Source organism: Passer domesticus, chromosome 6, assembly GCF_036417665.1.
Source record: "Passer domesticus isolate bPasDom1 chromosome 6, bPasDom1.hap1, whole genome shotgun sequence".
In the NCBI taxonomy this organism is placed as follows: Eukaryota; Metazoa; Chordata; class Aves; order Passeriformes; family Passeridae; genus Passer; species Passer domesticus.
Genome location: NC_087479.1, coordinates 3,997,624 through 4,023,359, shown reverse-complemented (window position 1 = coordinate 4,023,359; position 25,736 = coordinate 3,997,624). Strand labels below are relative to the sequence as shown.

Here is a 25,736-nt window from a genome sequence, read left to right as displayed (position 1 = left end):
CAAAATTCAACCCATTTTCTCCCCATGCCCCAGAAAGCCAGCAGGAGTTTCTCCAAAGGAAATTCAGATATCTACAACTAAGAGCAAACACCCTGTGTGAAGTTCTGTCTGCAGAAGGCTATTTATGTTGCAAAGAGCAATCCTTTACATTCCCAGAATTAATTGTTCATTCTGACAAATCTAAACATTGTCCAGTTCTTGGTCAGTGTTAGTGGTAGCATCACTGTTACCTATTTTTGCAGTTTCGAAGCAAAGAGTCTAAAAGCTTCTCCAAAACCATAATATCCATAAAATACTCAGCTATAGTTCTACTTCATCTAGTGAAGAAGTCCAAACATAAGCCAAATTAAAAATAAGGGCAGTGGGGGCACAAAAAATTGATTTCAGATGCTGTTGACAAGGTGAATGCAGCCTCTCAGGCTCATGTGGCAGAGGAGCCTCAGGTGGAGGTGGCTTTCCAGGTCATAGTCCTGTCACATCTTCAGCAGCTGTCAAACAGCATTTGGGCCAGTCTGTGGGAGGGGTGAATGCAACGGCCACTCAGGAACAACCTAACTAAGGACCAACTGAGTCTTCTAGGACTTTTAGGATGTGGATCTTTCAGTTGTCCATGGCTCTCATTCTCTCACTTCAATAAACTATGTTGGAGGCAGAAAAAATTTAAATAAGTTCTTAGTATTGGAGAGCACGCTTTCCCTGGAAATCCAAGAGATTGCAGAAGCCCAACAGGCAAAGCTGGTTTGATGAACAGACCTCAGGCACAGAGCTGCCCAAGTGGGACAGGCCATTTGGAACTGGAATTATTTTTCAGCTGCAAGTCCAGCCTCAGGCCTGCACCATTTGGAGAAAGGATGGTTTTGCAGCTTTGAAAGGGATGTGGGTATGATGAAATGGGCTGAGTGCAGACAGGATATTTGCACAAATAATGGATTGAAGGAAATAAATAATTTGTAGAACCAAATGCTTAGCCAAATGACAACTAGCTAGAAGCTGCCAGAGCAGATGAATAGCAACTAAGGGAAGATAGCATACCAGCAGAGATAGACAGAGCACAAGACATTGTCTTATGTAGATTCATGGAATGAGACTTGATGAGAATACCCAAAAAAAAAAAGGTTCCTTGCAGAACTACAGAAGTAACAAAGCAATTTCTTCCACCATCAGTCTGGGCAAACTCTTTCTCAAGAGAGTCAAAGGCCACCAAGGCATAGACTATTTTCTACAAAGACACCTGGATAATGTAGTGAACTCTCTGCTAAGCCTCATTTCTTGACTGATACACAAAGGTCGAGAGGAAAATCTTGAAGTGGTTTGTAAGCTTCCAAAAAAATACTAGAATTTTTTGGAAGTGGGCTGCAGACTGTTCTGAAATCGTGTAATGCACAAAGTGTGTATTTTCCATCAGGGAAGACAAAAAGTAAAGGCTGAGAGAGAAGTAGGCAACTGGAATGAGAGTACAGCTGGAGACAGATGAGGAGATGCCAGGTGCCAGGGTGCTCTGCCCACAGAGCTGCAGGGCCCTGACCTCCACTGTTATGGTGTTATGGGAGACACCATAACAACAAAGAAAGAAAGCACATTGTTTGCACTATTTAGAAATGTGAAGCAAATTTCCCAGGGGCACCCTGAAATAAAGAACAAGAAAAAGAGCAAAGGGAGTAAAAGCCATGAGCAGAATAGAGTAAAAATTTTCTTGGACTATCCAAAACCACCAAATGCTCTATTCCATGTGTTATTTGAGTTATGCTTTCCAATTCACTGTTGAGAAGATCTTAAAAAAATATTTTGTAGCCTATAAATATAAATTTGAGCTTATATAAATATACAGAAAATATAAACACACGGATAATTGAGATACTTTAATGAATATCAAAGAAATCAAATTAATTTAAAAAGAACTTCAGCATTCTGTTCTAATTGACAGAATCTTGAACAATTTCCATCTGCACAGCTGCACTCAGTGCTCCATCTATAGATAATTCAATCAGGTTATGATTTTGAGTATTAAAGGTCTCACAACTTGTGGAGGGTTCTTACTTGGAACTAGCAAACCCCTTTAAATTTCTATAGGTTATTTAACTGAATCAAGTTTCTTATATAACCCATTTATATTATTAAAAAAATGCTTAATGTGAGACATGTACTGAATTTCTATAATAACATTACCAGTGCAGAAAGCCAGACTAGGAATACTAAATTTCTGCACAAAAAATGTGCTACTAAAGAAAATATAACTAATGACAGAAACAAGGTGGGAAAAAACCCAACCTAAGCAGATTCCGAGTTATTTGTGGTATTTTTTATTCACCATGTATTGCCAAAGCAGAAGTAGGGTGAGTGACCAAGCAGTGTGCATAAAAGATACTTTAAAAATATATAATTTATTAATTTATTATTTATTATTAATTTATTATTTATTTCTATTTGTTTCTATTTTTTTCTGCTTGCATTTAAAGTAAAAGAAAGCTACATTTAAACTTTCTAGTTAGCTGACACAGCAGAAAACACCAGTTTTCCAATTAAAACAACAGCTTTCAACACCATAAAGGAGCTTCTTTTCTTTCTATTCAAATCTAAAGTTTAGGCAGGACCAAGAAATTTTACCTATACATATGTATTAGCATGCAACAAATATATATTACTGTTCATGAAATTATATGTTATAAATAACTATCCACCAGCCTAATGTTTTCTTAAGTAGATACTTAAGAGATGTGGATCAGTGTGTGTAAAGGCAGAGAAATAAAATACAGCTTCCCAGATTAGGGTCTATCTTTGACTTTACTACAAACTCCCTAACTATTCTTAAAATCTAATATTCATTTTTATAAAGGTAATTCAAGCAATTGCAGAAGTGCAAAATGATCAAATCCCTTATTCTTCCTACCACACTCTCCTTATTTAGAGCTATTTTGTGCAAGAAAATTGCTGTATTCAGCTGAGAATGCTGGACCAAGGGCAAGACCTTGAGCTACAGCACCACAGACCATGAGTAAATGACCCCAAGATAGAAGAAGGAGGGCACATTGAAAAAAGGTCATTAAAATGAGCCTGCTGTTCGCTCAGCCACAGCAGGTATTACTGGCAGTGAAACACACTATTTTTCAAGCTTTGCAAATTCTCTGAAAATCACAAATGCTGTCTGATATGGTAGGCAGTTACATGGCATGCTGCCCCTCATACTGATTTTGGTCCCTGGCAATGGCTCTTACAACTCTAACCAGCTCTGCAGCAACTGCAGATTCTACCACTGAATATTTTATAATCAGCTTTTGAAAAACTGTGAGTGTAAACCTGCTCCAGCACACACTGGTAAATCATGATCACTGCAGTCACCTTTCAAAGCAAATGCAAATGCTCTGGTGAGTACATACTCCAGAGCAGACTCTCAAGTTGAATTCTCAAGAGTAGAGCCACTGACAAAGGAGCTGCTGTCTGCCTGTGTGCACACGAGGACGTGAGCCGAAATTATAGTGATTGCTATAAAGGCTGAAATTCAATTAATACATCTGATGGCCAGAGAATGTCTTGAAACATTTTGTCCCCACTTATTTTCTGTGTGAAAAGTACTTTGCAGTATTTCAACTTCACACAGCAGCTACACAGAGGAGAAAGGGCCAAATCCTGAACCAGCCCACAAAGAAATCTGTTTTCCTTCCTGCAAACTTGTCAAATGATTCAAGAGCAGCATCCCTCCACCCATCACTTGAGTGTGGCCTCTCAGCCTCCTCACTCATGGAAAGGAGCTTTACCTTTGGAACAATTTCAACACGTTGAGAACAGACACATATGGAAAAAGACATGGGAGCAGTGCAAAGGAGGGAAATAAAGGTCAGGGAAACTGAAAACTCCTTGTCAAACAAGGTCTGCTTGAGCCTCAGGAAGCAAACCAAAAGCAAAGCAGAGCATATCTGCTCCAAGAGTGAGAAGTGATGAAGCAACTCCCCTCTTCTTCACTGCCTTTGACAAACAGTCCGAGTCCATTTCAGCTCCCCAAGTAAACACCAGGAGGTTCCAAGGGAAGATCAGTTTTATCCTGGTCTGTTTCATTCAAGTTTTCTGGGCAGAGTTTACTGCAGTTTTTCCTGTTTTCTTTGTTCCTAAAGACAGTGAAATTTTTTTGTTAATTATTTTTCTACCACTGTTAGGAGAATTACTGCCAAACTTTAGCAGTAGCTTCCTTGTTTGGAACAGCAGGGAGCAAAGATTTCCTGCAGAGGAACTGGCAGAGGCAATGTCTGTGACCTATGTGCTTTTGGCAATGATGGTATATTTCATAAGAAAATCCATATCACCTTAATACAAGGCACCCCCAAGCTGGCCTCCACCAAAACACCTGGGGCTTGTTGGGCTGAGTTCTTAACATTTCTGAAGGTGATGACATCCAAGAGAATTTCAGACCAAGAAGCTGTAGAGCAACACTTTTCTGCCATCTCCTACTGTATGGAAGATGGCCTGTACTGCTTAATCAGATTTAGGCACACAACCTTCTTTTAAACAAGTTCCTAAGTGTGTGTTTTCTCTCCAGTTGTCTATTGATAATATGCAAAGCGAGGATTTAAAGGTATGAGGGGAATGGTGCCGAGATTTTATGAAGAGCTCTCAAACGACAAAGTGGCAATTGAACTTCTTTTATCACTTCTGCTGGACACAAGTCTCCACTGAGCAAAAATGCACTCACAAACCATTCCATCCCATCCAGGGCTTCAGCAGATGTGAACCAATCCTTTCACTAAATGACCTCAGAAAGGAGCAGAGATGCAGAAAAGCCTTCATTAAAAACAAAGTGTTCTCTTTTATGGTTTTCTACAATAAAAAGTTTTTATTAATGCACGATTCTTGTGAGAAAATGTCTTGGAGATAATCACTCTGGTCTGCAGGAAATGGCATTTACATTTCATGCAAGAAACACTGTCTTAAAATCTGCCTGGTTTAAATGTCTGTCACCATGTGTCCATACACCAGCATTACTCACAGGTGCCACTTAACTCATCAGGTGACTCAGAGTTCTGAGTAATTTTTATGTTCTTTTTTCTGAAAATAAATAATTCAGATTCTCTAATTAAATTCTCAATAGTTTCAAGCTTTAGTGATACTATTTAAAAATAATTATTTAAAAATACAGGGCTTTTCCAGTTATAGTTTCAATCTGTCTTTTTTTTTTTTTTTTTTTTTTTTTTTTTTTTTTTTTTTTTTTGTGTCTGGCATAGTCATCAATGTCCTGCAGACAATCATTATTGCAGAAAAACATGTTTATGAATATGTGGCAAGATTCAAGGGAACACAGGCTAAGACATGAGTGCATACTATATTTTTTTATTTGTAATACCACAGTGTCTATGAGGTCTAATCACACACCAGGACTTTCCAGACAGCTAGAATAAAAGGATTAATTTAATGCAAGCATTGTGGAGATCCACCTTATAATATCATTATGGAATCAATTTTTACCAACCTTTCCAACTCCACAACTGGGGCTTTATAGAAACATCCATTGGAAAAACTTTGAGCAAAATTTTGAGTCATAAAAATGACCAAAAGACAGTGGCACCATTCAGCAAGTAAGACTTTGAAAGGAATCTTATTTGCAGGCATAAGGCTTTCCTTGCTGGAGGTAAGACCAAACACCAATGAAGTTGAGATGAACATCACTGCAGGAAAAGACAGAACTTCACATAGAAAGAACCATCTGACTTGAGCAGGAGAAACTAAATGTATTTGAGGAGTACAAAAATAATACAAGGAACAGTGGAAATTTCAGTTCTGCTCTGGGAGTTGTCAGCTAGAAATGAACGGGGTGACTGCAGTCATAACAGATCATGGAGTGATCATGAACTGCCAGCATGATGTTACCTTGAAAAAGGCAACGAGGATCCTGGGTGTGAGCGGAGGAAAGCTCCTGCAGCAACAGAAATGTATCAGTGCTACTGCAGTGAGGAGAGTCACTGAAATGCTGTCCACGATTTTGGGCATCCAAGTGCAAATTGGTTCTTTGCCTGGAGCAGGTGGAGGGACAATCTGATGATTTCAGATTCATCTACTTTGCTATTTTGCTAGAGAAGTTTTCTTGGTTTATTTAGACAACTAAAACAGAGGCTGTGAGGGGATATGATGCAGTCCTTAAACAAAATCAGGCCATTAAGAAGAAAGAGCAGAGGAGTCTCTATGCTAAAAGGCAATGTTGTTGCAAGAAATAATGGACATTAATTGTTCAGCAATAAATGCAGGCTGAAATTCTAAACAATGTTCCTAATGAAAGAAGTCATATTTTGCAAACAGTCTGCAGATCAAAGCTGTGGGAGGATGAGAATGGTGTCTAGTTTTGAAACAGAAATAGCTATCTACAGTAAATGGGATGAAACAAGATGCACGCCTGCAAATCATGGAGAGCCAGGCACAGGGACCTTCTCCTGTCCACTCCAGTGTTCTTATGGGTTATTTTCCCAGCCTGTTTCTATTGTATAACTGGGGAATCTACAAGAAGCAGCAAACCTTGACTGTAAACATACATTAGACTGAAACATTTCTCAAATTATTTTCTTCTTAAAAGTAACTTTGAAAATATCATCTATAAATGACCAACTGCATTGAAGTCACATTGCTTTAAGTACAAGACAGGGATAAAATAAAAGGCTGGATAATTCTGAGTGGTGCGGTGACAAACAATGGTTTTTCACTATTTCTTTGGGTGAAAGAGCCGTGGGGCATCATCTGAAGATAGCTTGTTCAAGAAAAGGAATTGCCTTCCCAATGCCTTCCCCTCACTGCCCCACCAAAGCCCCCACAAAAGCCTGGCAACCAGAGAGCTGCTTCCTCCCAGGATGGGTGGCCAAGCTGCTGAGGAACGTTGTAGATGCTCAGCCTTTGTAGGGTTAAAAAGAGGGACAAGGGAAAATCTGTCATTCTATTAACATCCCCAAGCACTAATTTTTGGAAGCTGAGAGCTGACAGCAGTGGTTCCATGTAGCAGCTGCTCTCATTCCTACACTCCTGAGGTACCTACTCTTGCCACCATCAGAGGTGGAATGCTAGGTTAATTAACTACTGCTCGGATGTGACACTGCTGCTCCTGCAGTGCATCCAGCCAGGAGAGCACAGCACAGGCTCCTTTACCTCACATGAGCAGAGACTGGCTCTGGAAGGTTCTGGAAGCAGCAGCTCTTGATGTCCAATTCTGCATGGTATGGTATGGAAGTAACTTGCCTCCACAAAGCTCTGCAGAGTTTATTTGGTTTTCACTCTTAACCTACACCTTGCCCCTTCCCACAGGTCTGAAAACGACAATTCTTCTTCAGCTTTAACAATCAGTTAATTCCCTCCTATAAAACCTTGCTTTAGTTGTTGCACCTTCCTAGGATTCCAAGGGAAAAAAGATACAGAATTGGCTGAAGGGAAGAAAGAGCCAAAACCAGCAAAAACCCCAGCTAAGAAAAAACTCACCACATTTCATCATCCCCACTTCGTAGCACTTCCGCAGCCGGCACGCCTGGCAGCTCTTGCGCCGGTTTTTGTCTATCGTGCACTGGTTGGTGGCTGGGCAGATGTAATCATTGTGTCCTGCAGCAGGGCAAGAAGGGAAAATTTAACATTTCCAACCATCTTGGTCATTTCCCAAATCAGGGATGCTCTCACCTTTAAACAACTCAGCTTTTTCATGTGCATGTATCTAAGCTCCATTAATTTAACTGATGCAGAAATGAATATTTGGCCTATATTTTAAACATCAGCCTGTGGTCTCAAAATTAACCAGACAGCATTACTCAGCTTTATAGTGGTGACTGTCAGATAACCAAGCACCTTGTAAAATCAACTAATTTCTTGAAAATGGAACATACACTCTTGTAGAAATTTGTTCCCAACCTCGAATTTCTTACTATATATTGGGAGCCCATAGCTGGCAGATCCCAGATTTTCTTTTTTTTTTTTTTTTTTTTTTTTTTAATCCGTCAGCAGAATTGAAAAGAGCAGCTTCAGTCCTGCAAAGATTTAAGTAAACTACATCTCTATTTACTGAACTCTGACATGGTGAGTTCCAGGAATGAAGAAGCCTTTGGAGGATTGACCCTGGACCAAAGTTTAAAAAAAAAAAGCCAAGATAAAAACAGACTGGTATGAAATAATATATCCTGTAACCACAAAGAAAAGCACAAGGAGACAAGGAGAAGGTGTAAGTTTTAGATATTCTGGACAAGTGTTTATCTTACTTTCATCAGTTTTCACTGCAGCCTCTTTTGTTCTCTTGTTCTTTCCCATATTACCTCGTTCCCACCCAAACCCCTTTACATTACTGTATTTCATTAATCAATAATCTGGTCCAAAGGTTTATTACTGTAAACTGAACTTGGGTACACTCCTGGTGTAAATACAGTTGAATCATCTCCTGCCAAATAGTGGAACTCTTGCAGTAATTACCAAAGGATGCAAAAAATTTTCGCTCATTTACTTTTCTTAATATCATTTCTCCCAGGCTGCTTTTTAAATTGGTTTGGGGTTTTTTTCCCCAACCAAGAATAAGATCAGACAAAAATACAGCTACTAAAGTGATTTTTTTTTTCACTTGGTTAAAATTCAAGAGTTCATGTCCCCAAGAGTAATTATTTAACTGAACCATTGTGACTATTGCCATGCAAAATTAGAATTATTTTAACCTTGAAGTTTTGAACTGACAATTTTAAAAAGAAGAGATCATGTTACATTTTGTCTCATTTCTTACTGGCAGATACGACTGAAAAACAAATTACTGTTTATCACTCTTCACACAACATGGAGGGAGAGGAGGAGGAAGCTCTCTGTTGCACATAGGAATATAAAATTATTTAAAACTCTCATGGCCTTGGGATAATTTAACTTGCAGGCAGATGTTCAGTGATGTGGGACAGACTACACTACAAACTCAGGCAAGCCAAGGAGACCACACACAGTTGCTCAGTCATACTTCTAATTTTAATTTCATTAACAAGGCTGACATATTGCTCTATGGCAGGCCCAGAAGTCTTTTACTTTAATACACAATATCCTTCATAACAACCATTGCAACTGAGAGCTTGATAAGTGTTTTATGCCAAGAACTGGCTGTATGTGCCTTTTTTTATTTTTTCATTTGAATTACAAACACCATTACCTGACAGGGTACACTGAGGTGTACAAAAGACCACAGTGGGTAACGTGCTGCTGGCTCAAGTACCTGTGAGCAACACAGAGCAGGCAAAGCATTGGCTTGACAGAAAACACCTTGAGATCAAATTCAGTCTCCATTTGCGACAAACTGGACACAAAGGTCTCTTCAATTATTTTAGAAATCCACGGTACTTGTACCAGCTTGAGAAATTGCGATTCACCAGTGCAGAATCTGCACAATGCATTGAAAAGGCAAAACAAGTTCTGAATTAAATTTGATTCTCCTAGTGGCACCATCTCTGCCATACTGAGCAAAAAGAAAATATCTGAAGATTGCTAAAGGCTCTGCAGGCACAAGAGGAAGAGGAACAAAAAGATCAAACAGCAGCAGGACTTTCTGCATCGGTATCCGTGTGTAGCAGCCAATGTCAATAGAAATGATTTTCCACCAAAAGACTCAACATGAGGCCAAAGATCAGGATAACTAGGCCAAGGTTAAAGAAACTAAGTGCCCCAAACCTGCAGTACAATGCCTGTGTGACTTCCACTGGCTTTGACAGCAAATGTGGAGCCCCACATTTAATTCACACTGCAGCCACGCAGCAAGCTTGAACTAAATACTAAATATTTAAAAATTTAAACATGGAAGTGGAAGTCTTAGACAGAGAGACCTAGCAGGGTAAGAGATACTGCAGTGCAGGCTCTGAGGGGTGGAGGGCTGAGCATTAATGATAATCAGGTTAGTACCTGATATATGACACACATTTTTCCATCCTCCATAGGAGATATTATCCACTATGACTCAACAGCTCCAGGCAATAGACTCTTGTCAAGAAGAGCTCCCAGCAAGCAAAGTCTCCAGATAATTGCCTACTCTTACTGTGCCTATGACAACTAATTCTCAATTACTACAGCTCAGCTGGGCCACAAACTCCCATCAGATTCACAGGTCTGCAGTGCCATCCCAGCCAGGCCTGTGCTGCAGGGCCTCACTGTGCTATGCATTCCACCTCTTCTCCAAAGAAATCAATTGCTCACTCTGCAATATTTCCAGATCTTGATAACATCAGAGCCAAGAGATAAAACAGCCAAATCATGTGTTGCTCTATTTTCAGCACAGAGCAGCAGACACCAGGATTTCAGATCAGCTCATCACTAGGTCAACTGCTGCAGCCCCTGGTCACATGAAACAATTTAAACAAATTACCAAAAACTGTTTGTCCTACCTTGAATGCTTCTTTTAAAAAATGCTTTGCAGCCTTCACAGGACCAGACCCCATAGTGGTATCCTGAAGCATAGTCACTGCAGACTGCACAGAAGTGGGCATCCTTTTTTGAGCCAGGATTATTTGCAATTGGGCTTGTACAGTCATTGCCATTAGTTTTTCTTTTTAATGTTTCTCTGACAGAAGAGAAAAACATCTGTTATAAAAGAGGAAAAATTTAAACTGCACTGCAAAGAGTTTCATAATTTTTCATTGTCTTCTATTCTCTCTCTATAGAGTCTTCATGTTCCTGAACACAGGATAGTGTGAACGACTGTTGAGTCTTTTCCGACAAGATAAAGCATTTAAAGCTTGTAGTCTGATCCCAGTGATAACACACTAGAAGGATTTAGGCATGAAATTGGACTGCTGCTGAATCAATCACATGAAAAATCATATGGAATGCTGATGGGTCTTGAAGAATTATTGGAAATATACCAGTCCAGGAATTTGTGAACCAAGTGGATTTTGCCTCTTGGGAGCTTCACATGGAAGAGGAGAATTCAGACAGCTCAGACTGACATTATAAATGCTACAATGAAAAGAGCTGCAGTTTGCTTTGTCCTGTTAGCAAGGCAAAATTACAACACACATCCATTCCCAAGTGCTTCATCCTTTACATGAGGCTTAAATCATTCAATGAAATTCTGGAGACAACTGAGGTGTGAATCTCAACCTACAAGATCAGCTCATGATGTTAGGCAAAGTTTTCTGTTCAAGGTGACAGCCCACAGTGATCACCCTAATGCTAAACAAAAAGAAGTCTGAATACAAGAAGAATGAAGAAATACAATTTATAAAATATTTCCATAAGTTTTAAAAAAATTGCTGCTCTATGTAAATGAGTAAGATATAGACATCCCTAAAGTGTTGCAAATAACTCCAACATACAGGAACTATTCTTCATGAAGGGATTAAAATTAAAACAGGTAAAACCATGAAAAAACAGCCCATTCCTGACACCAAGATCCTGTGAACAAACAAAAGAGGAAAGGAGCTTAGATTATCAGTAACGTTGGGCTGAGGTACAGGAAGTACATCCATTGTACCCTTTACAACTAGACCTCATTTTCTTGGTGGGTTTTGCACATTGTGTTTTCAGGGTCAGTACAATTTCTAGACAGAGAGAAAATAGTGTCATGTGCAAACTCTGAGCAGCTCAGAGTTTGAGAAAAGGAATGGTGTACAGTCAACTTACAGGTATAAACTTAAGCACAGAGGCAGAACTTCAGAACTCTAGAATTTTCCTCATCTAACCTTCCAGAAGGATTAGGGAGGAGAAGAAAAATCAGTTGGGATAAGACAGCAGGTAGCATGGTTTTTGACTTCTACAGAACAAGGGCAGGTTTAAACAGAATAGTGGAAACATGCTGAAAGTGCTGTCAAAGAGGCTTTAACTAATATATTAAAAGTAGATTTTGTGCTGGTTTCATGACGGGAGGTAAGGACAAACACACCCACATGCCAACTGAAAGTCACCAGGTTCATAAGTTTTTGAGGAGAATGTGCTTTAATTTCCTGGTAAAAAATTTGGAACGGAGTAAAAGGTGATTCTTGGAGCAAATTTCAAAACAGAAAAATTAAGATATTTGTTGTACAATTAAGTTACTGAGAGATTTTTTTAACATATTAATTCATTCAGATACAGCAGGGCAGAGGAGTGTTTAAGTATTTAACGAGCTGGGTCTTTGATTACACACACACACACCTTGTTAATGGGTTGGTGAATGACTGAGTTATTTCCCTCTCTGCCATCCTGGGAATACCAATGAGGGGGAACTCTCCCCAAGAGTAAAGGGGCTGTATCACACACGCCTAAGATGCTGCTAATGAAAGGAGGGAAGAGCATTCCTATTCCTTCCTATACCCCTGTATTTGGAAGCAAAAGTGATTTGGTTTTTTCACATTAGTAAAAGAGGTACATTTTAAGCTTTACTTGGGAAACATTATCCAATTGTGAGGGACAAAAGAGGCTTAAAATTAGCTGGAGACCCTCTCTGTGACTGATTGATATGCTGTAGAGACCAATGCTTATTGCCCTTGATAAAACACTGAGGCTGGGGATGAAAATAAAGAAAAAACACACACCACAACATCTGGGTGAGGATTGTCAGTTTTCACCTCCCAGTCATGACAAGTGTATTTAAAAAAGCACTTTTTCTTTCCTTGCTTAAAAGTTTAACGACAGCCACCCTGCACACAAACAAGCTGTGACGCTTCCTCAGTCTCCTGGCAAACAGCTTGCACACAGCAGAACCATCTGGAACAAATTCCTGCTGGGGCCAAGCAGCTTGTCTGCACCAGCTGCAGCCTCACACCAGGAGGCTCAAACCCCCCCAGTTTGTCTGTGACGGCCACAGAGCCTGCAGACAGCCAGGGCTTCCAAGTAAACATCCCATACCCTGAGACTCTGCTGCTCCAGCAGCGTTTCCACACCCAGGGCAATCCAGAGAGGGCAGCCCCATGTGGGGTACAGACCACATCCCAGCTGCTGTGGGAGTGGGGCACCCCAGGATGTTCAGCAGTGGAATGAGCTGCCAGGTCCTGCAGGTGAGCTGGAAGTGGTTGGAGGGATGCCCACCATGCTCCTGCAGCAAAGGATGCAGGAAAACTGAGGATGCACCCTGGCAGCCACAGAGGAACCACATGGTGAAAGATTTATTGCTTTAAACCTCCTAGTACTCCTCTCTGTTTTATGATGGTGGGATCTATATAGAAATACTACCTTTCTAAAAATGAATTAAGACTTCACTTAAAGTAATAAATCACTGTTTTTTCTCCTGGTCATCCTTCTACTCTGAGCAACCTGATCTAGGGGAAGGTGCCCCTGTCCATGGCAGAGGGGTTGGAACTAGATGGTTTTTAAGAGACCTTTCAATTCAAACCATTCTGTGAAGAAGGGGTCATACTCCAGAATTCCTTGATTCTCTTTAAGTTGGGTCACCATCAGCTGCATAAGCAATAGTCCTTATATATCTATACAAATACCTGATGACTTATTTATTTAAACTCCAATGGTACAGGTTCAGCTTCAATCTGTTGTAGAGCAGGCACTGCAGAACATCAGACAGGCTGCTGGGTTATTCCAGCTGCTGTCCCAACATCTGGACAGCTTCAAACACTAACCTCCCCAGGGCTGTCAAAGTTTTGGAACCTTAACCAAAGTGGAAAGAGCTTGGATGTGACCCCTGTTCACATCCAAGCTGCTTGGGGAATTCTTCTGTATTTAAGTGCTACCCCAAGAGTCTGTCCCAATCCACACACCTACACTGGGAGCATATTTGCACTCCACAGAGCCCACCCAGTGCAGAAGGAGTGTGGGTAGTCTCAAAAATAGCACAAATCCTTTATTAACCATTGACTAAAACTGTTACCAGGACACACTATTTTTCATGCTCCAAATGACTGCTGAAGTTAAATAAGGAGGCCTATGAATAAACACACAGCTGCTGAAGCAGGAACAGCACCTGCAGACCCTGAGCTTTTATCCATCCAACAAGTGTTGTGCCAAAGAATGGAGCAGTGTCATCAGCTGATGATCCAGACCCTGGTTGGGTTTGCAATAGGAGTAAATGTGCAGCACAAGAATGTGGTTTTGCAAACAGAGTTTCTTGTCAGCTGAAAGTTTAGCCTGTGACTCTGCTCTTCACAAGAACTTTACAAAGTCAGTTGGGAACAGCAGCAAGAAACAAAGCCAGGTTTTTCAGCAGCAGCCCCCTTTTAACATTATGTATGCTGCTGTGTGACTGCTTATACTAAAGACAAAAAGCAAAGAAAAACATTTCCCTTGGATTTCAAGTTAACAAAAAGCCTTCACATCTATTAGAAGCAGTAAAAAAAAAAAATCTGGGTAAAAATTAATTCAAACAATACTGTATGAAAAGGCAAAAAGAATTAACATTTACCTCTTTCACTCAAAGGACTTAATCTGCCAGAGCAAAATTAATTTTGTTACACAAAATAGTATCTAGCAGTCTTAAACTTTTGTTTATGCAATGCAAACTGTTCCCACACTGAAGGTATTTGTAATGCTCTGTGTTGGTGTATAGTACTCTAAGGAGGTTTTGAAAAAACCCCTCATTCCAGAAGTCACATTAAAAACAAACAACACACACCCCCCCTCACTGATTTGGTGCCTAGCGGAGCTCTTTTTGCATCGTTTCATTTTCCAGAGGGAGCAACACTTTAACTCAAATACAAAAAGAGAATACTTGAGCTGAGGAAAGCGTAAATGATACCCAGCCAAGGCTTAAGGCAAGCAGCAGCACTGACCTGCTCCCGGGCAGCACGGGCTCCATCGGGCGCGCCTCGCACCACAGGCTCTTGGGCTGCTCTGCATACAGCAGGGAGGGCTGGCAGTGCAGAGCCAGGGGGGACAGGTGGCCAGGAGCAGACCACAGCGCGCTGGGGCTCGAGGTCTGCCGCGCAGTCACGCCCTCTGCGTCCCCAAAACCGCTGGCGATGTTGTAATTGACCATAGCGGGGCTGCAGAATGCCATTGTGGAGTAGTCGTGTCTGTTTTCCATGAAGGAGGAGGGAATGTAGACTGGACTGTGTTCTGCTGCCAGCGTGGACTGATTGCAGCTGTAAGGAGCTGGAGAGATGACACCAGCAGGTGAATTTTTAATTTCTGTTTTATTGCATCCAATATCCTGAAGTGGCAGCAACTGAGAAAAGTCCTTGTGAGAAGATGTGCACAGGGACATTTTGAAGCAAGATTGAAGAGGGCTGTTTAAATATTCATCCTAAGACAATAAAGAATAAAAAAAATAATTAAAACATAAAAATGCTCTGCATTAGGTCTTTTCTATAAAAAAGGAACCAGTAAACCAGAAAACACAAAAAATCTCATTAAAACAGATTGCACATCAAATGCACTTAAATAGTCAATGTACAAATTTACTACCTTTAAGTAAAAGAAAGCTTTCTAGAATATCCTAAAAAATAAAGACTAAAACACATATTGAGTTCAGACTCCCTTTAAAAATAATAATAATTGTAAGAACAAAACTATTTGAGGCCTGCCTGAAACACAGATAAAGGTGACAACTTGAATCTTACCAGGAGTTACAACCAGGGTAAATCAGAGATAAAATTACCCCAAGGTCCACTGCCATGGAGGAGAAATCAATTCTCTTTATAACAACTCACCATCTCCTGCTGTTAACTGCACCAGTCTTCAGCCTTGTACTTCAGGGTGCTTCCCCTTTCCACCACAAGCATGGAACAGCAGGCATTTGGGAAGCAGACAAACACACACACATGCATCCCCCTACACCCTCCAAATCCAGAACTGCACTGCACATCCCTCTACACAGAGCAGGGAGACAGGCAGTGGATGTCAGCAAGGTGCAACTTCATCACTGACAGGTCTCTGGGCACAGCAGCTCTGAACAGAGCCATTAGAAAAGCAGAAGTCATAAAATGCAGATATTTCCAAAGCTGACAATAAAACTCAAGTGATTTCACGAGGTCCAGAAGTTTTATAATTCCCTACAACTCTCCATCCCCATCCCAACTACCCCCTGTCCTTTCTCCTATGTCACTCAGCTATCAAAACAAAGACCTTAAATTGCCCACAGTAAATACTCTGTGCCAGATTTAGGAATATACAAATTATTTAAGAGAGAAAAGAATTTTTAAATGGAAAAAAAAATCACACCAAAATTATCCTCCTGAGACAGACCCCTGTCCTAGAAGCATTATTTTACTGTAGCATTAAAAACATTTTTTCTTTATTCCTCACTAAGAGTTTCATCTGCAATTCATTCCAGCTCTGAAGACAGACCTAGTTTGCAATTCAAACAATTCTGTATCCAAAAGAGCAAATTTCAGCCCCAGAACTGATATTGCAATGTACTTTTATATATGGCAATAAGATCCTAACATGAGAAACCACAGGATAACTAAACATTCACCCACAGCTTTGCTTTCCACAAGTGGCCAAGGCATAGATGCTAAATGTTCTTACCTTTTTTTGCCTCACATGACCATGAAGATGAGGAAGATTCAAGCATGGGTTTGTTGAAGTACCAGCAACCTCCCTGTCCCCAAAGCTCTCAGCCCAATGGCATTTCTAGTGTGCCACCTTGGGGCATTGATACATTTTTCTCCTCTAGGGTGAGGACTAAGAGTAGAAGCATTAACAGAAAATGTAAGAAGTAGTCTTTTTGACTAAAATGGATAATTGAGAGTCTTTCCTTCCTCCTCACTCTGTGCTCTGGCAATGAAACTGAAGATATGTGCAGAAATAACCAGAAACACATTTAAGTCAGCTCAGGCACTTTAGACCCAGCTGCTTTTTTTTTCTTTTGTGGGAAACAAGAAAATGAGATATCTCAGCAGCTGTTTGTGTCCAGCAGTTCTTGGACTGTAGCTCCAGGACAGACAAAACAGGGGATTCTGACCTCACTCCTCACACAACCCACACATTTCATCTGCCCCCACCAGATGCCTCACAGCCTCCTCCAGGAAAAACCAGGCATTGTGCAAACTTCACTGCAAAAAGACCACTGGTGAACCCAAAGGTGCTTTCACTCCCAGGTTATGGGGTGGGTAATATTTTAGAAGGAAATGATGGAACCAAAAACATTAGGAGTATTTTCAGGGGTTACAACAAGTGAGCCCAATGAGCACACTGGATTCAACACACATTTAAAGATTCAGTACAAGCAAAGCTGTATTCCCCTTGCAGTCTCAGGGGCTGCAGGTATTCAGGATGAGCATGGGCACTCTGCCAGAGGATCTGGCACGTCCAGCAAAAGCTGTCTGTGCTTACTTGGTCCCTCTGCCTCCTTTGGAAGGGCACACAGCACAGGAGAACCCCAAACCCTTTGGAGGGAAGGACCTGAGCAGCATCACAGCAACATCTCTGTTCCAGTGAGATATGGACATTCTGCTGTGCCAGCTTCTCCAGCAGGCAAGCTGGTTGTGTAGTTTCCCCCAGCATTTAGCAAATAAATGCCTGCACACTGTAGAAGCAGAGAGAACACAGAGCTGCTACTATGGAATTTCACGAACAGAAATCAGCTGAGATTTGAGTCATGTTTCTCTGCAGAGGAAATCCACTAATGTGTGTGTGCTTAGCAGAAGGAGATATTGTCTCCAAAGGGCAACACACAGCATTTAGAAACATACACAGAAGTTACCAGAAGCAAGAGTGAAGCTTGTTTTAGGGGAAGAGTTCACACAAGCAAAAGAAGTCACTACAGGCTTCCTGGAAAACACACTGCTCATAACTTATTTACAAGAGAAGGAGACTCTGGGGTCCAGTAGGTTAAAGAAAACTGTACTCATGGTCTTCAGCAGGCTGTAATGTAGTGAAAAAATAACAGTATTGACCTGAGATTATTAACTTGGGTAGCAGGAACAGCCTAGCCACAGTAGACTATGGATCTGCATGAGATGACATTGATCACATTTCTTTACACGCAGAGAATTTAAAATGGGAAGCCCAGAGCCTCACAAATAAAGTGAAACTGCTCAGAAGGTCCTGAAAATTGGCTGCTGCACTGTGAAGCTGTGTGTCTTAAAGACGAACTGAAGACTGAGGGAAACAGATCTCAGTATCTGAGACTCAAGAAAAACTCCACAAACACCTCAGTAGGAAGCACAACCACATTTAATGCAAGGATTACAATAAATAGTGCAATAGGCTAATAAATTTGTTCCATCCTGGCAAAATGTCCTCATATCTTAAACACTACTCATGAAACAGAAACAAACTACTTCCTAAAGAGAACTCTTGTCCCAATACTCCCTCTTCCTCTGAAAAAATATTTTAAAAGCAAGATTCAATGATAAAATGCATTATTTAGATGCAGTCTGTCAGCTCTGCACTAGATCTGTACCAGACACAGAAACAAAACAGGTGTCTATTGTTTTTATACTCCAGTCTCCTGGGAGCCTGCAAATGTTTCAATCCATTGAAGTCAGTTTAGCTTAGCAAGATATTCAACAACTGAAATGCCATTTATTAAGTAAACAACAGCCACTCTAGCCAGTTCCTCGAGTAACACTTACCATTCACAAATCTAAGACACTACAGGCAGGATTCACTTCTGACATAAAGCAGCTTCATTAGCTCCAGTACCCTGAGGATGACACCACTATCCATGGGGACGTAGGGGAAAAAACACGAATGTTAATTAATGTTCTCCACCAAAAAAAAAAAAAAAAAAAAAAAAAAAAAAAAAAAAAAAATTAGGTTTCTTGTCTTTGAATAACTCTACAACAACTGCATGTATCTTGAGTCACCATGCAAGACATGCCAGATGAGGCACAAGGACTGGTTCAGATGTCACAGTCAAACAGACACATGGGTAAATAATTAAGCCATCTGACGTATTTCAGCTAACTTGAAAGCCTCTTATTGCACACTGCCTATACCAAGTACCTCTTTAAAAGCCTTGTGGGAAAAAAACTAATTAATTTTTTTTCCAGTTTTATGTTTGTTTGGTTTTTTTTTAGTTTTGGAAAGAGGAAAAATAGGTAGAGAGGGCAGGGTGCCTGCTTGGGAACATAGTACAATAGCTTTTCCTAGAAAAGTACAACACTTCAAAAAGCAAGGGAGTTATGGATGTTCTCAGGCACCCTTCCATCAACATACACTAGAAAATGCTTAGCATTTTATATATATATTTTGAGTAAAGATTTTTTGCAATAGAGAATCAAGACAACCTTTTTCTCTGCTAGGCTTAGACTGAAGTGCAATCATTGTGCCTTTGGGTTTAATAGAGGTGATTCAGCAAGCGTGCATTCCACCACCCCACAGGCAGAGACCCTGTCATCTCACAGAGCATTCTATTAATATTCTGTTAAGTTACATTTTACACAACTCCCTGCAACAATAAACTGAATCATCTCCTGGAAAAGTGATTGCTAAAGGAAAGTCATTCCTGATGCTTATGATACTTGTGCTTCAGGTTTTGTGACAAACTTATTACTCATTAAGCACAGCAGTGCCAGATATTGCCAACAGAAGGCAGGCAAGTAAACAAGTTTATTATTACCTGGGAAGGACTGGATGCAACAACTAGGGGAGAGATAGGGAAGCAAAATGCAAGCACAGCTATCTGTCCATATTTCAGATATTGTACTCATTCCTCTAAAATTAATAACCTGTCCTCAATGGCATCAAGACCTACTCTAAATAAAATAGTGCAGCTCAAAATCACACAGGAAAAAAATACTTTGAAACAAGCAAAATGAGCACTCTTTAGCCTATGTTAGCCTTCAAGTTACTCAGAACACTGACAACATTCATAAATTCATAAACATTCATAAATACATTTCAGAGCTCAATGGACATGACGTGGGGGCACCAAAGGAACTGGATTTGTTCCACTAGAGGAATAGACAACTTCAGCCTTGTACACCTTGGAGTTACAAAGACAAGGAATCCAGACTTTTTACAGAAAGTGCACGAGTCAGGAGATCACAGTCACCTGCCAGGGCAAGGGAAATCCCAGCAGAACATGGGGAACATTCTCCACAGTGAGAATTAAGTGCAGAAACAGGGTACCCAGAAAGTCTGAAATCCCTATCTTTGGAAAGATTTTTAAAAATACTGTCTTTGAGCAGGATGCTTGATTAGTTGCTCTCTAGATTTCCCTTCCCATTACTGAAAAATATTTTCAGATCTCAGTTCAAACTAGAGTTAAGGTTGACTTTACTAGATTTTAGCCTTTAAATTTGTGGACCATTAAAATGTTACCAGATCTGAGAGTAAATTTAAGCCTTCTATGATTTGCATCTCTTAAGTATGTTTCATAGATTTAGGGTTTCAGACAGCAGAAATGAAAAGCTACTGCCCTGCTCAAGAATACAAATGCAAACTGAGACACTTCAGCTCCTTTACTCTCCACATAATTATTTCAAAGCATGGTGTGGAGTTTTTGCTCCAAAAGAATATTTGCATTTCAGCATGAAAATTTTAGTGTTCCATTAGAAAAGAAACATCTATTTAAACTATTACACAAGTTATAATTACAAGAATCTAGCTGAGGATTTTGTAATCATGCTTCAAACTGCAGCAGTATCATGGCAGAAGCCAGTACAAAGAATAGCACCCTTTTCCAGTAAGAACTTAATTATTTTTAAAAAGGATCTCTGATGCAAGAAAGGGCAGGGAAGAGCAGCACGGGGATTTAGATTTTCATGGATCTGGGATGTGCATCTGCATCCAGCATCTCTGAAGCACACTTGGGTCTCTCAGCACATACCAATTAGGGAAGCTAATTCTAAAAATATATTCTTGTTTTGATTGCCACACCATAGCTCTATCCCAACAGCATGGAATACACCCATTCCTTGGATCCAGGAGGAATTAATTCCTCCAATCAACATTTCTCTCTTAATGAAAATAAGAGAGAACAGAACAAATGAACATGTGCCTTCCTCCACTCCATTTCTTTCTGGTCATTGCAAAAAGTGTATTCATGGAATTATAACTGAATCTATGAATGGTTTGGGTTGGAAGGGACCTTGAAGATGACCTAATTTCAAGCCCCCCAGCCATGGGCAGGGACACATTCCATCAGACCAGGCTACTCAGAACTCAATCCAGCCTGGCTTTGAACCGTCCCAGTGATGGGGCATCCACAATTCCTCTGGGAAACCTGTGCCAGTGGCTCACCACCCTCACAGTAAATAATTTCTTCCTCATATCCAGTCTAAACCTGCTCTCTTTCACTTTGAAGCCATTCTGTCTTGTTCTATCACTACACATCCTGGTAAAAAGTCCCTCTTCAGCTCCCCTGGAGCCCCTTTAGGCACTGGAAGTAGCAGGGCTTTCTCTTCTCCAGCCTCAACAACCCCAGCTCTCTCAGCCTGCGCTCATATGAGACGTGCCCCAGCCCTCTGATGAATTTCATGGCCTCCTCTGGACTCACTGAATCTTATTTTCTTTGTCTTTCTTGTGCTGAGGGTCCCAGAGATGGATGCAGAGACTGCCCCACAGAGCTTGGTGCTGTCAGCAAACTTGGTGACCAGCACCTAGATCCCACTGCCCACATCACCATCAAAGGTGTTACATCACTCCAGTCTGCTGAGGAGCCGAGTGCCCAATCCTCTGCCCTCTACAAGAGAAAAAGCATATGGATAAAATGCCTCATTTTGCCCAGGAGAACTTTTACACAGCTTGGAGGGTTTCTGAATATTCTGTTATTGGCAGGGTATAGACATGAGCTGACACAGGGGCTGAGATTTTTTGACTCAAGTTCCTTCTCTTTACTCTTACAAGAAATCAACAGCTCTTGTATTGTAAATAAATTTGGGACTGAAAATTCCACCTCATTTACTCCCTTTTCCCACAGCAGTTTCCCCACTGAGGTCTGTGAGGATAAACAGCAGCATGAAGAGAACAGAGCCTGCAGCAAGGCACTCATGCCAGGCAGAAATCTGAGAGGAAAGAGATGGTGGCTAAAAAAGTCAATATGTGAAGAAAAACAAGTAAATCAGGCAATAGGGAAGGAGCAGGAATTGAAAATCCCTACACTCTCAGGGGAGATGCTATCTCATTTTTGATGGAAGCAAAGATGAGACTTTCCCTGGTAGCAGCTGCTCTTCACTGGGCATAAAGACCAGTGAAAAAGATTAAAAGTCCTTTTGCCAATACACAAAAGAGAAGAGTCATTTCTGCCCCTTAAAACCTGACCCTGGCAATCTATGGGCAACAAGTCTGATGTTGGGCAGACAAGTGGGACACATCCCCAAACGATGGGAACTATTTATTTCTGCAGTTCATGCTCTGCCACCCTGGCAGATCTGACCTGCCAGAGCTCCAAAAGAAAGGGTGGGAGGTGCTCTTTGCCATGTATGGCAGGAAATGCAGGATTCACTGCTCCTGGCTAAGCAGACATTGGCTTTGCCTTCAGCACACCATGCCTCAGGCTCCTCAAATAACCTCCTGTTTTGTGAGGCTCACAAGCAATGGTGATAACCAGAGCAGGCTTTGGCAAAAGAAAACCTTCCTTGCAGAAATGTTGTTAGGGGATAATTTTTTCAGATCTCAGTGACCTAAAGAGTGAAGAAAAAGCAGTGGACTTTTTTCCTGTCAGACCAATTTGCAGTATGTCTTATTCTACTTTCTCCTCCTCCAAATAAAATGGTGTTATTTACAGTGGCTTTTTTCTAGACAGCCTCTTTATAATGCATATGATTCATGCCACAGGATTAATTTAGGTAGCCAAAGAGTAAATAAAAAGTGTAAAACTTCTGTCTTTTTAGTCATAAAACTTGAATAAGCAATCTTTTGTACCATGGCATAAAAATGAAGTCTATGCCTGAATATGTACAAAATGCAGAAACTCCTTTGGCTGCTTATCTGGTATTAGCTATAGTAAATTGATTTTCTTACTGGAATTTCTGTAAAAGACTATTCCAATTGTATTAATTTTGTTGTGCATCTTCACATTAACAGCAAATTCAAGACTAAATATCTTTGTCTCTGCAATTTTATTTTAACGTCTTTAAAAAGAAGTTTTTCCAATGCAGTTTTTTGATACCTGATTTTTGATGACTTAAAATACTTAAAAGCACCTCATGAATGAGTCGTCATGCCTTTACTTTTTCTCTACCATCACTAAATCACTGAAAGAGCACAGAAACCAAGTCATTGCTTATTCCTGCCTTTCAAGCTGTGAAACACTCTTATAATGCTGCATGAAATCCCAGGTCTGATAAGTTTAGCACCATCCACAGGCAAAAAAACTTTGTGCATATGTTTTAGTCCCTTAAACAAAGCAAGCTGTTCTAGATTTGTCTCATCATTAACCTAGACACGAAAACCTGCCTTTTATTGTGAGTAAAATTCTGTCTCAGCTGAGTCAGTTGGAATTTTGTTGATGATTCTCTCAGACTGACATTTGTCTGACATACTAATTAAGACAAAATTGTAATGCCCTCCCAGTCTTATTAGAATGAAATCTGAGAAATTATTCTGGAATTTCTGCCTGCTGAGCTTATGTCCTGTCTCTCAAGGAATGGAGCAGCAGACCCTTTTGTATGAATATTTCTTGCTGCTAGCAAAGGCATGCTGCAGATAGGTGAAGAGGAGCACAGTAAAATAGTGGATATAAAACCTGGTCAGCCCCCTGGATCACCACCCCTTGTCACTGTAAGCTCTTTGCTACTTTTACCTTTAAGCCAATATTCAAGAACCAGAACTAAAACTATGAGTATTTAAAGAGAAACATATACTAACTGGATTTATAGTTGTTTTAATTAATTTATTTTAATCCATTCTTGATCAGAACACCATCACAGACACTCACATTAGCTGACTTCTTGAAGACAATTCTGCAGTTGCAACATTTTAAGAACACCTTTAAAACTATGAGCATTTTCTTCCTGTGATTTTTAAAGTTTTTCAGGTTATCAGCCAAAAAATTCTCCAGGATATAAAATTGTTTGTTTGTTTCCACTTTTTCCAGCAATACTTGAAGCTCCATTTACTGGTGTTCATTTGCAGCACTGATGAGATAAACTGCAAAGATGCAGCAGATTTGCTCCATCCCTTCAGATCCAAAATTTTTATTGTTATTTCTCCTTTGGAAGCCTGAGGCAGCTGAACTCTTCACTTACACACAGAGTTACCAGCCTGACAAGGAAGACACTACAGCTGTCTTCCACTAATGCTGTGTTACAGCCACTGTGTCTGCAAAATGCAAAGTACATCTAATTTTAAAAGGTACAGGAAAGTTCAGAAAGGAAAGCAAAAAGGAGGACAGCCACAGAGAAGTGGCTTGAACTTTCTTCATAAACAGTAAGAAGAATTTTAATAAAGTTCTCAAATAACAAATAAAAGTTTTCAAGCTTTAAATCAGAAATACAACATGTATTCATTGCTTCAGTAAAAGCACCAGTCTCAGAATTCCCCCTCTTGTGGGGACAACAGATGACAAGGAATTTCAAGGATATGGATGAGGAAACACATTGCTGGTAACACTGAGCACACCAGAAGCAAATGGTAAATGACTTTATGTTCAAGAGCAGTTTCTCATGCCACCCATAATCATATCAAAACTTTCTCTACACACAAATTGAAATTGTGCATCATTCTGTGTATGACAAGGCTGAACCCTTTCCCAGAAAGAAATAGCACATTTACCAACCATTCCAAGGTATAAGCTGCTATAAACAATTTGCTGTTTATCCCATCCTTTCTCCAGGCTGTAATTTATTTTCTCTAATAAAACCTTGGTTATAAAATATCCAAGATTAAAGACCAGATCATTCTTGCCATTGCCAGCCAAAAGTATTTTATGAGCATTCAGGCAAAGGCTCTGATGGGTTTGATGAAAATTTACATGGTGCTGTCCAATCTTTAATTATTGTTAAATAAACACTTAAGCAGTGCCAAAAACAAACTTAAAAAACAGGCTTGGATCTCATTGTCTAATTAGGAAGAGCCTTCTTAAAGCTGAAGATCTTATTAAAAGAGTGTAAATCTATATCACTGACTTTAATGGGAAAACTACTTCAGAACTGTCAAAACAAAACCTGAGACATTTATCAGTGAGAGACTTGGAATTTCAAAAGTCAAGTCAAGAGACCTCCAGTAACCCCAATTTGGTTTGGATCAGGTTATACCAATTGCTATGATGCTTGGAAGAGACATTTACCTTTTATTAGTGTATTTATCTGTGGAATTTCCCAAAAACCTTAAAACACCATGTATGTTCCAAAATAGTCCTTCTGCTCTCAGTGCAGCAATCCTATTCTAATAAGATTCTTAAGCCAAAGACCTAAAATACAGCAAACTTCCATCATTTTCTCTGTATCCACAAATCCTTAAAAACCCCAAGCCTACTGGAAGATCACTTAATCTGCATAAACTGATAGACTTTAACAACAAATTTACACTGGAACCAAAATTACTACTCTCAATAATTTAACCCTCTTATTTCTCTCACAGAGGCTATTGTTCATAAATCCAGAGACTATCAATTGCAGACCTTTGGCAACATTTACAACAATAAATATTTCATTCAATATAGCACGTACCTGAATGACACTGAATAAGGTTTCTGTTCTTTATAAATGCTCTGACAGCATTACATGTCAGCAAGATTTTCTCATAGCAGTTCTGGATTTGTTTTCCTTCTTTCCTTTATCTCTGATTCTAAAGCAGCTGTGCCCACCACCACTTAGTCATCAGATCTCAAATATGAATCTTTCCAAAGCAATGTGGTGCCTGCTCATCAGTGCAAGGTTACAGGGATACTATCAGTGTTTCCTTTCCCTCTGAAGGCAAGACCTAAACAGAAGTTCCTCCTCCTCCTTTCTGACATAACAAGCCTCTGAATTTGTCGTTCACTGCAGTTAAGGCTCTTACATGATGGAATCATTTTA

At 40.2% G+C, this 25,736-nt stretch overlaps 1 protein-coding gene across 9 annotated transcripts in view; it reads right to left on the bottom strand.

Annotated features, from left to right (window-relative positions):
• Nucleotides 1-25,736, bottom strand: part of ESR2 (estrogen receptor 2) — a 45,090-nt gene that overhangs the window by 14,142 nt on the left and 5,212 nt on the right. For 4 of the 9 annotated variants that reach the window (XM_064422900.1, XM_064422908.1, XM_064422901.1 and 1 more), the window contains 3 exons: nucleotides 14,655-15,127; nucleotides 10,344-10,519; nucleotides 7,441-7,557 (listed from right to left, as the gene is read on the bottom strand). In XM_064422900.1, the coding sequence (XP_064278970.1) occupies nucleotides 7,441-7,557; nucleotides 10,344-10,519; nucleotides 14,655-15,127 (766 nt within the window). Of the gene's footprint in view, nucleotides 1-7,440; nucleotides 7,558-10,343; nucleotides 10,520-14,654; nucleotides 15,128-16,353; nucleotides 16,684-18,404; nucleotides 18,491-25,388; nucleotides 25,626-25,736 lie in introns of those variants that run through there. The other 5 variants (XM_064422903.1, XM_064422902.1, XM_064422904.1 and 2 more) reach the window with 5 other exon arrangements.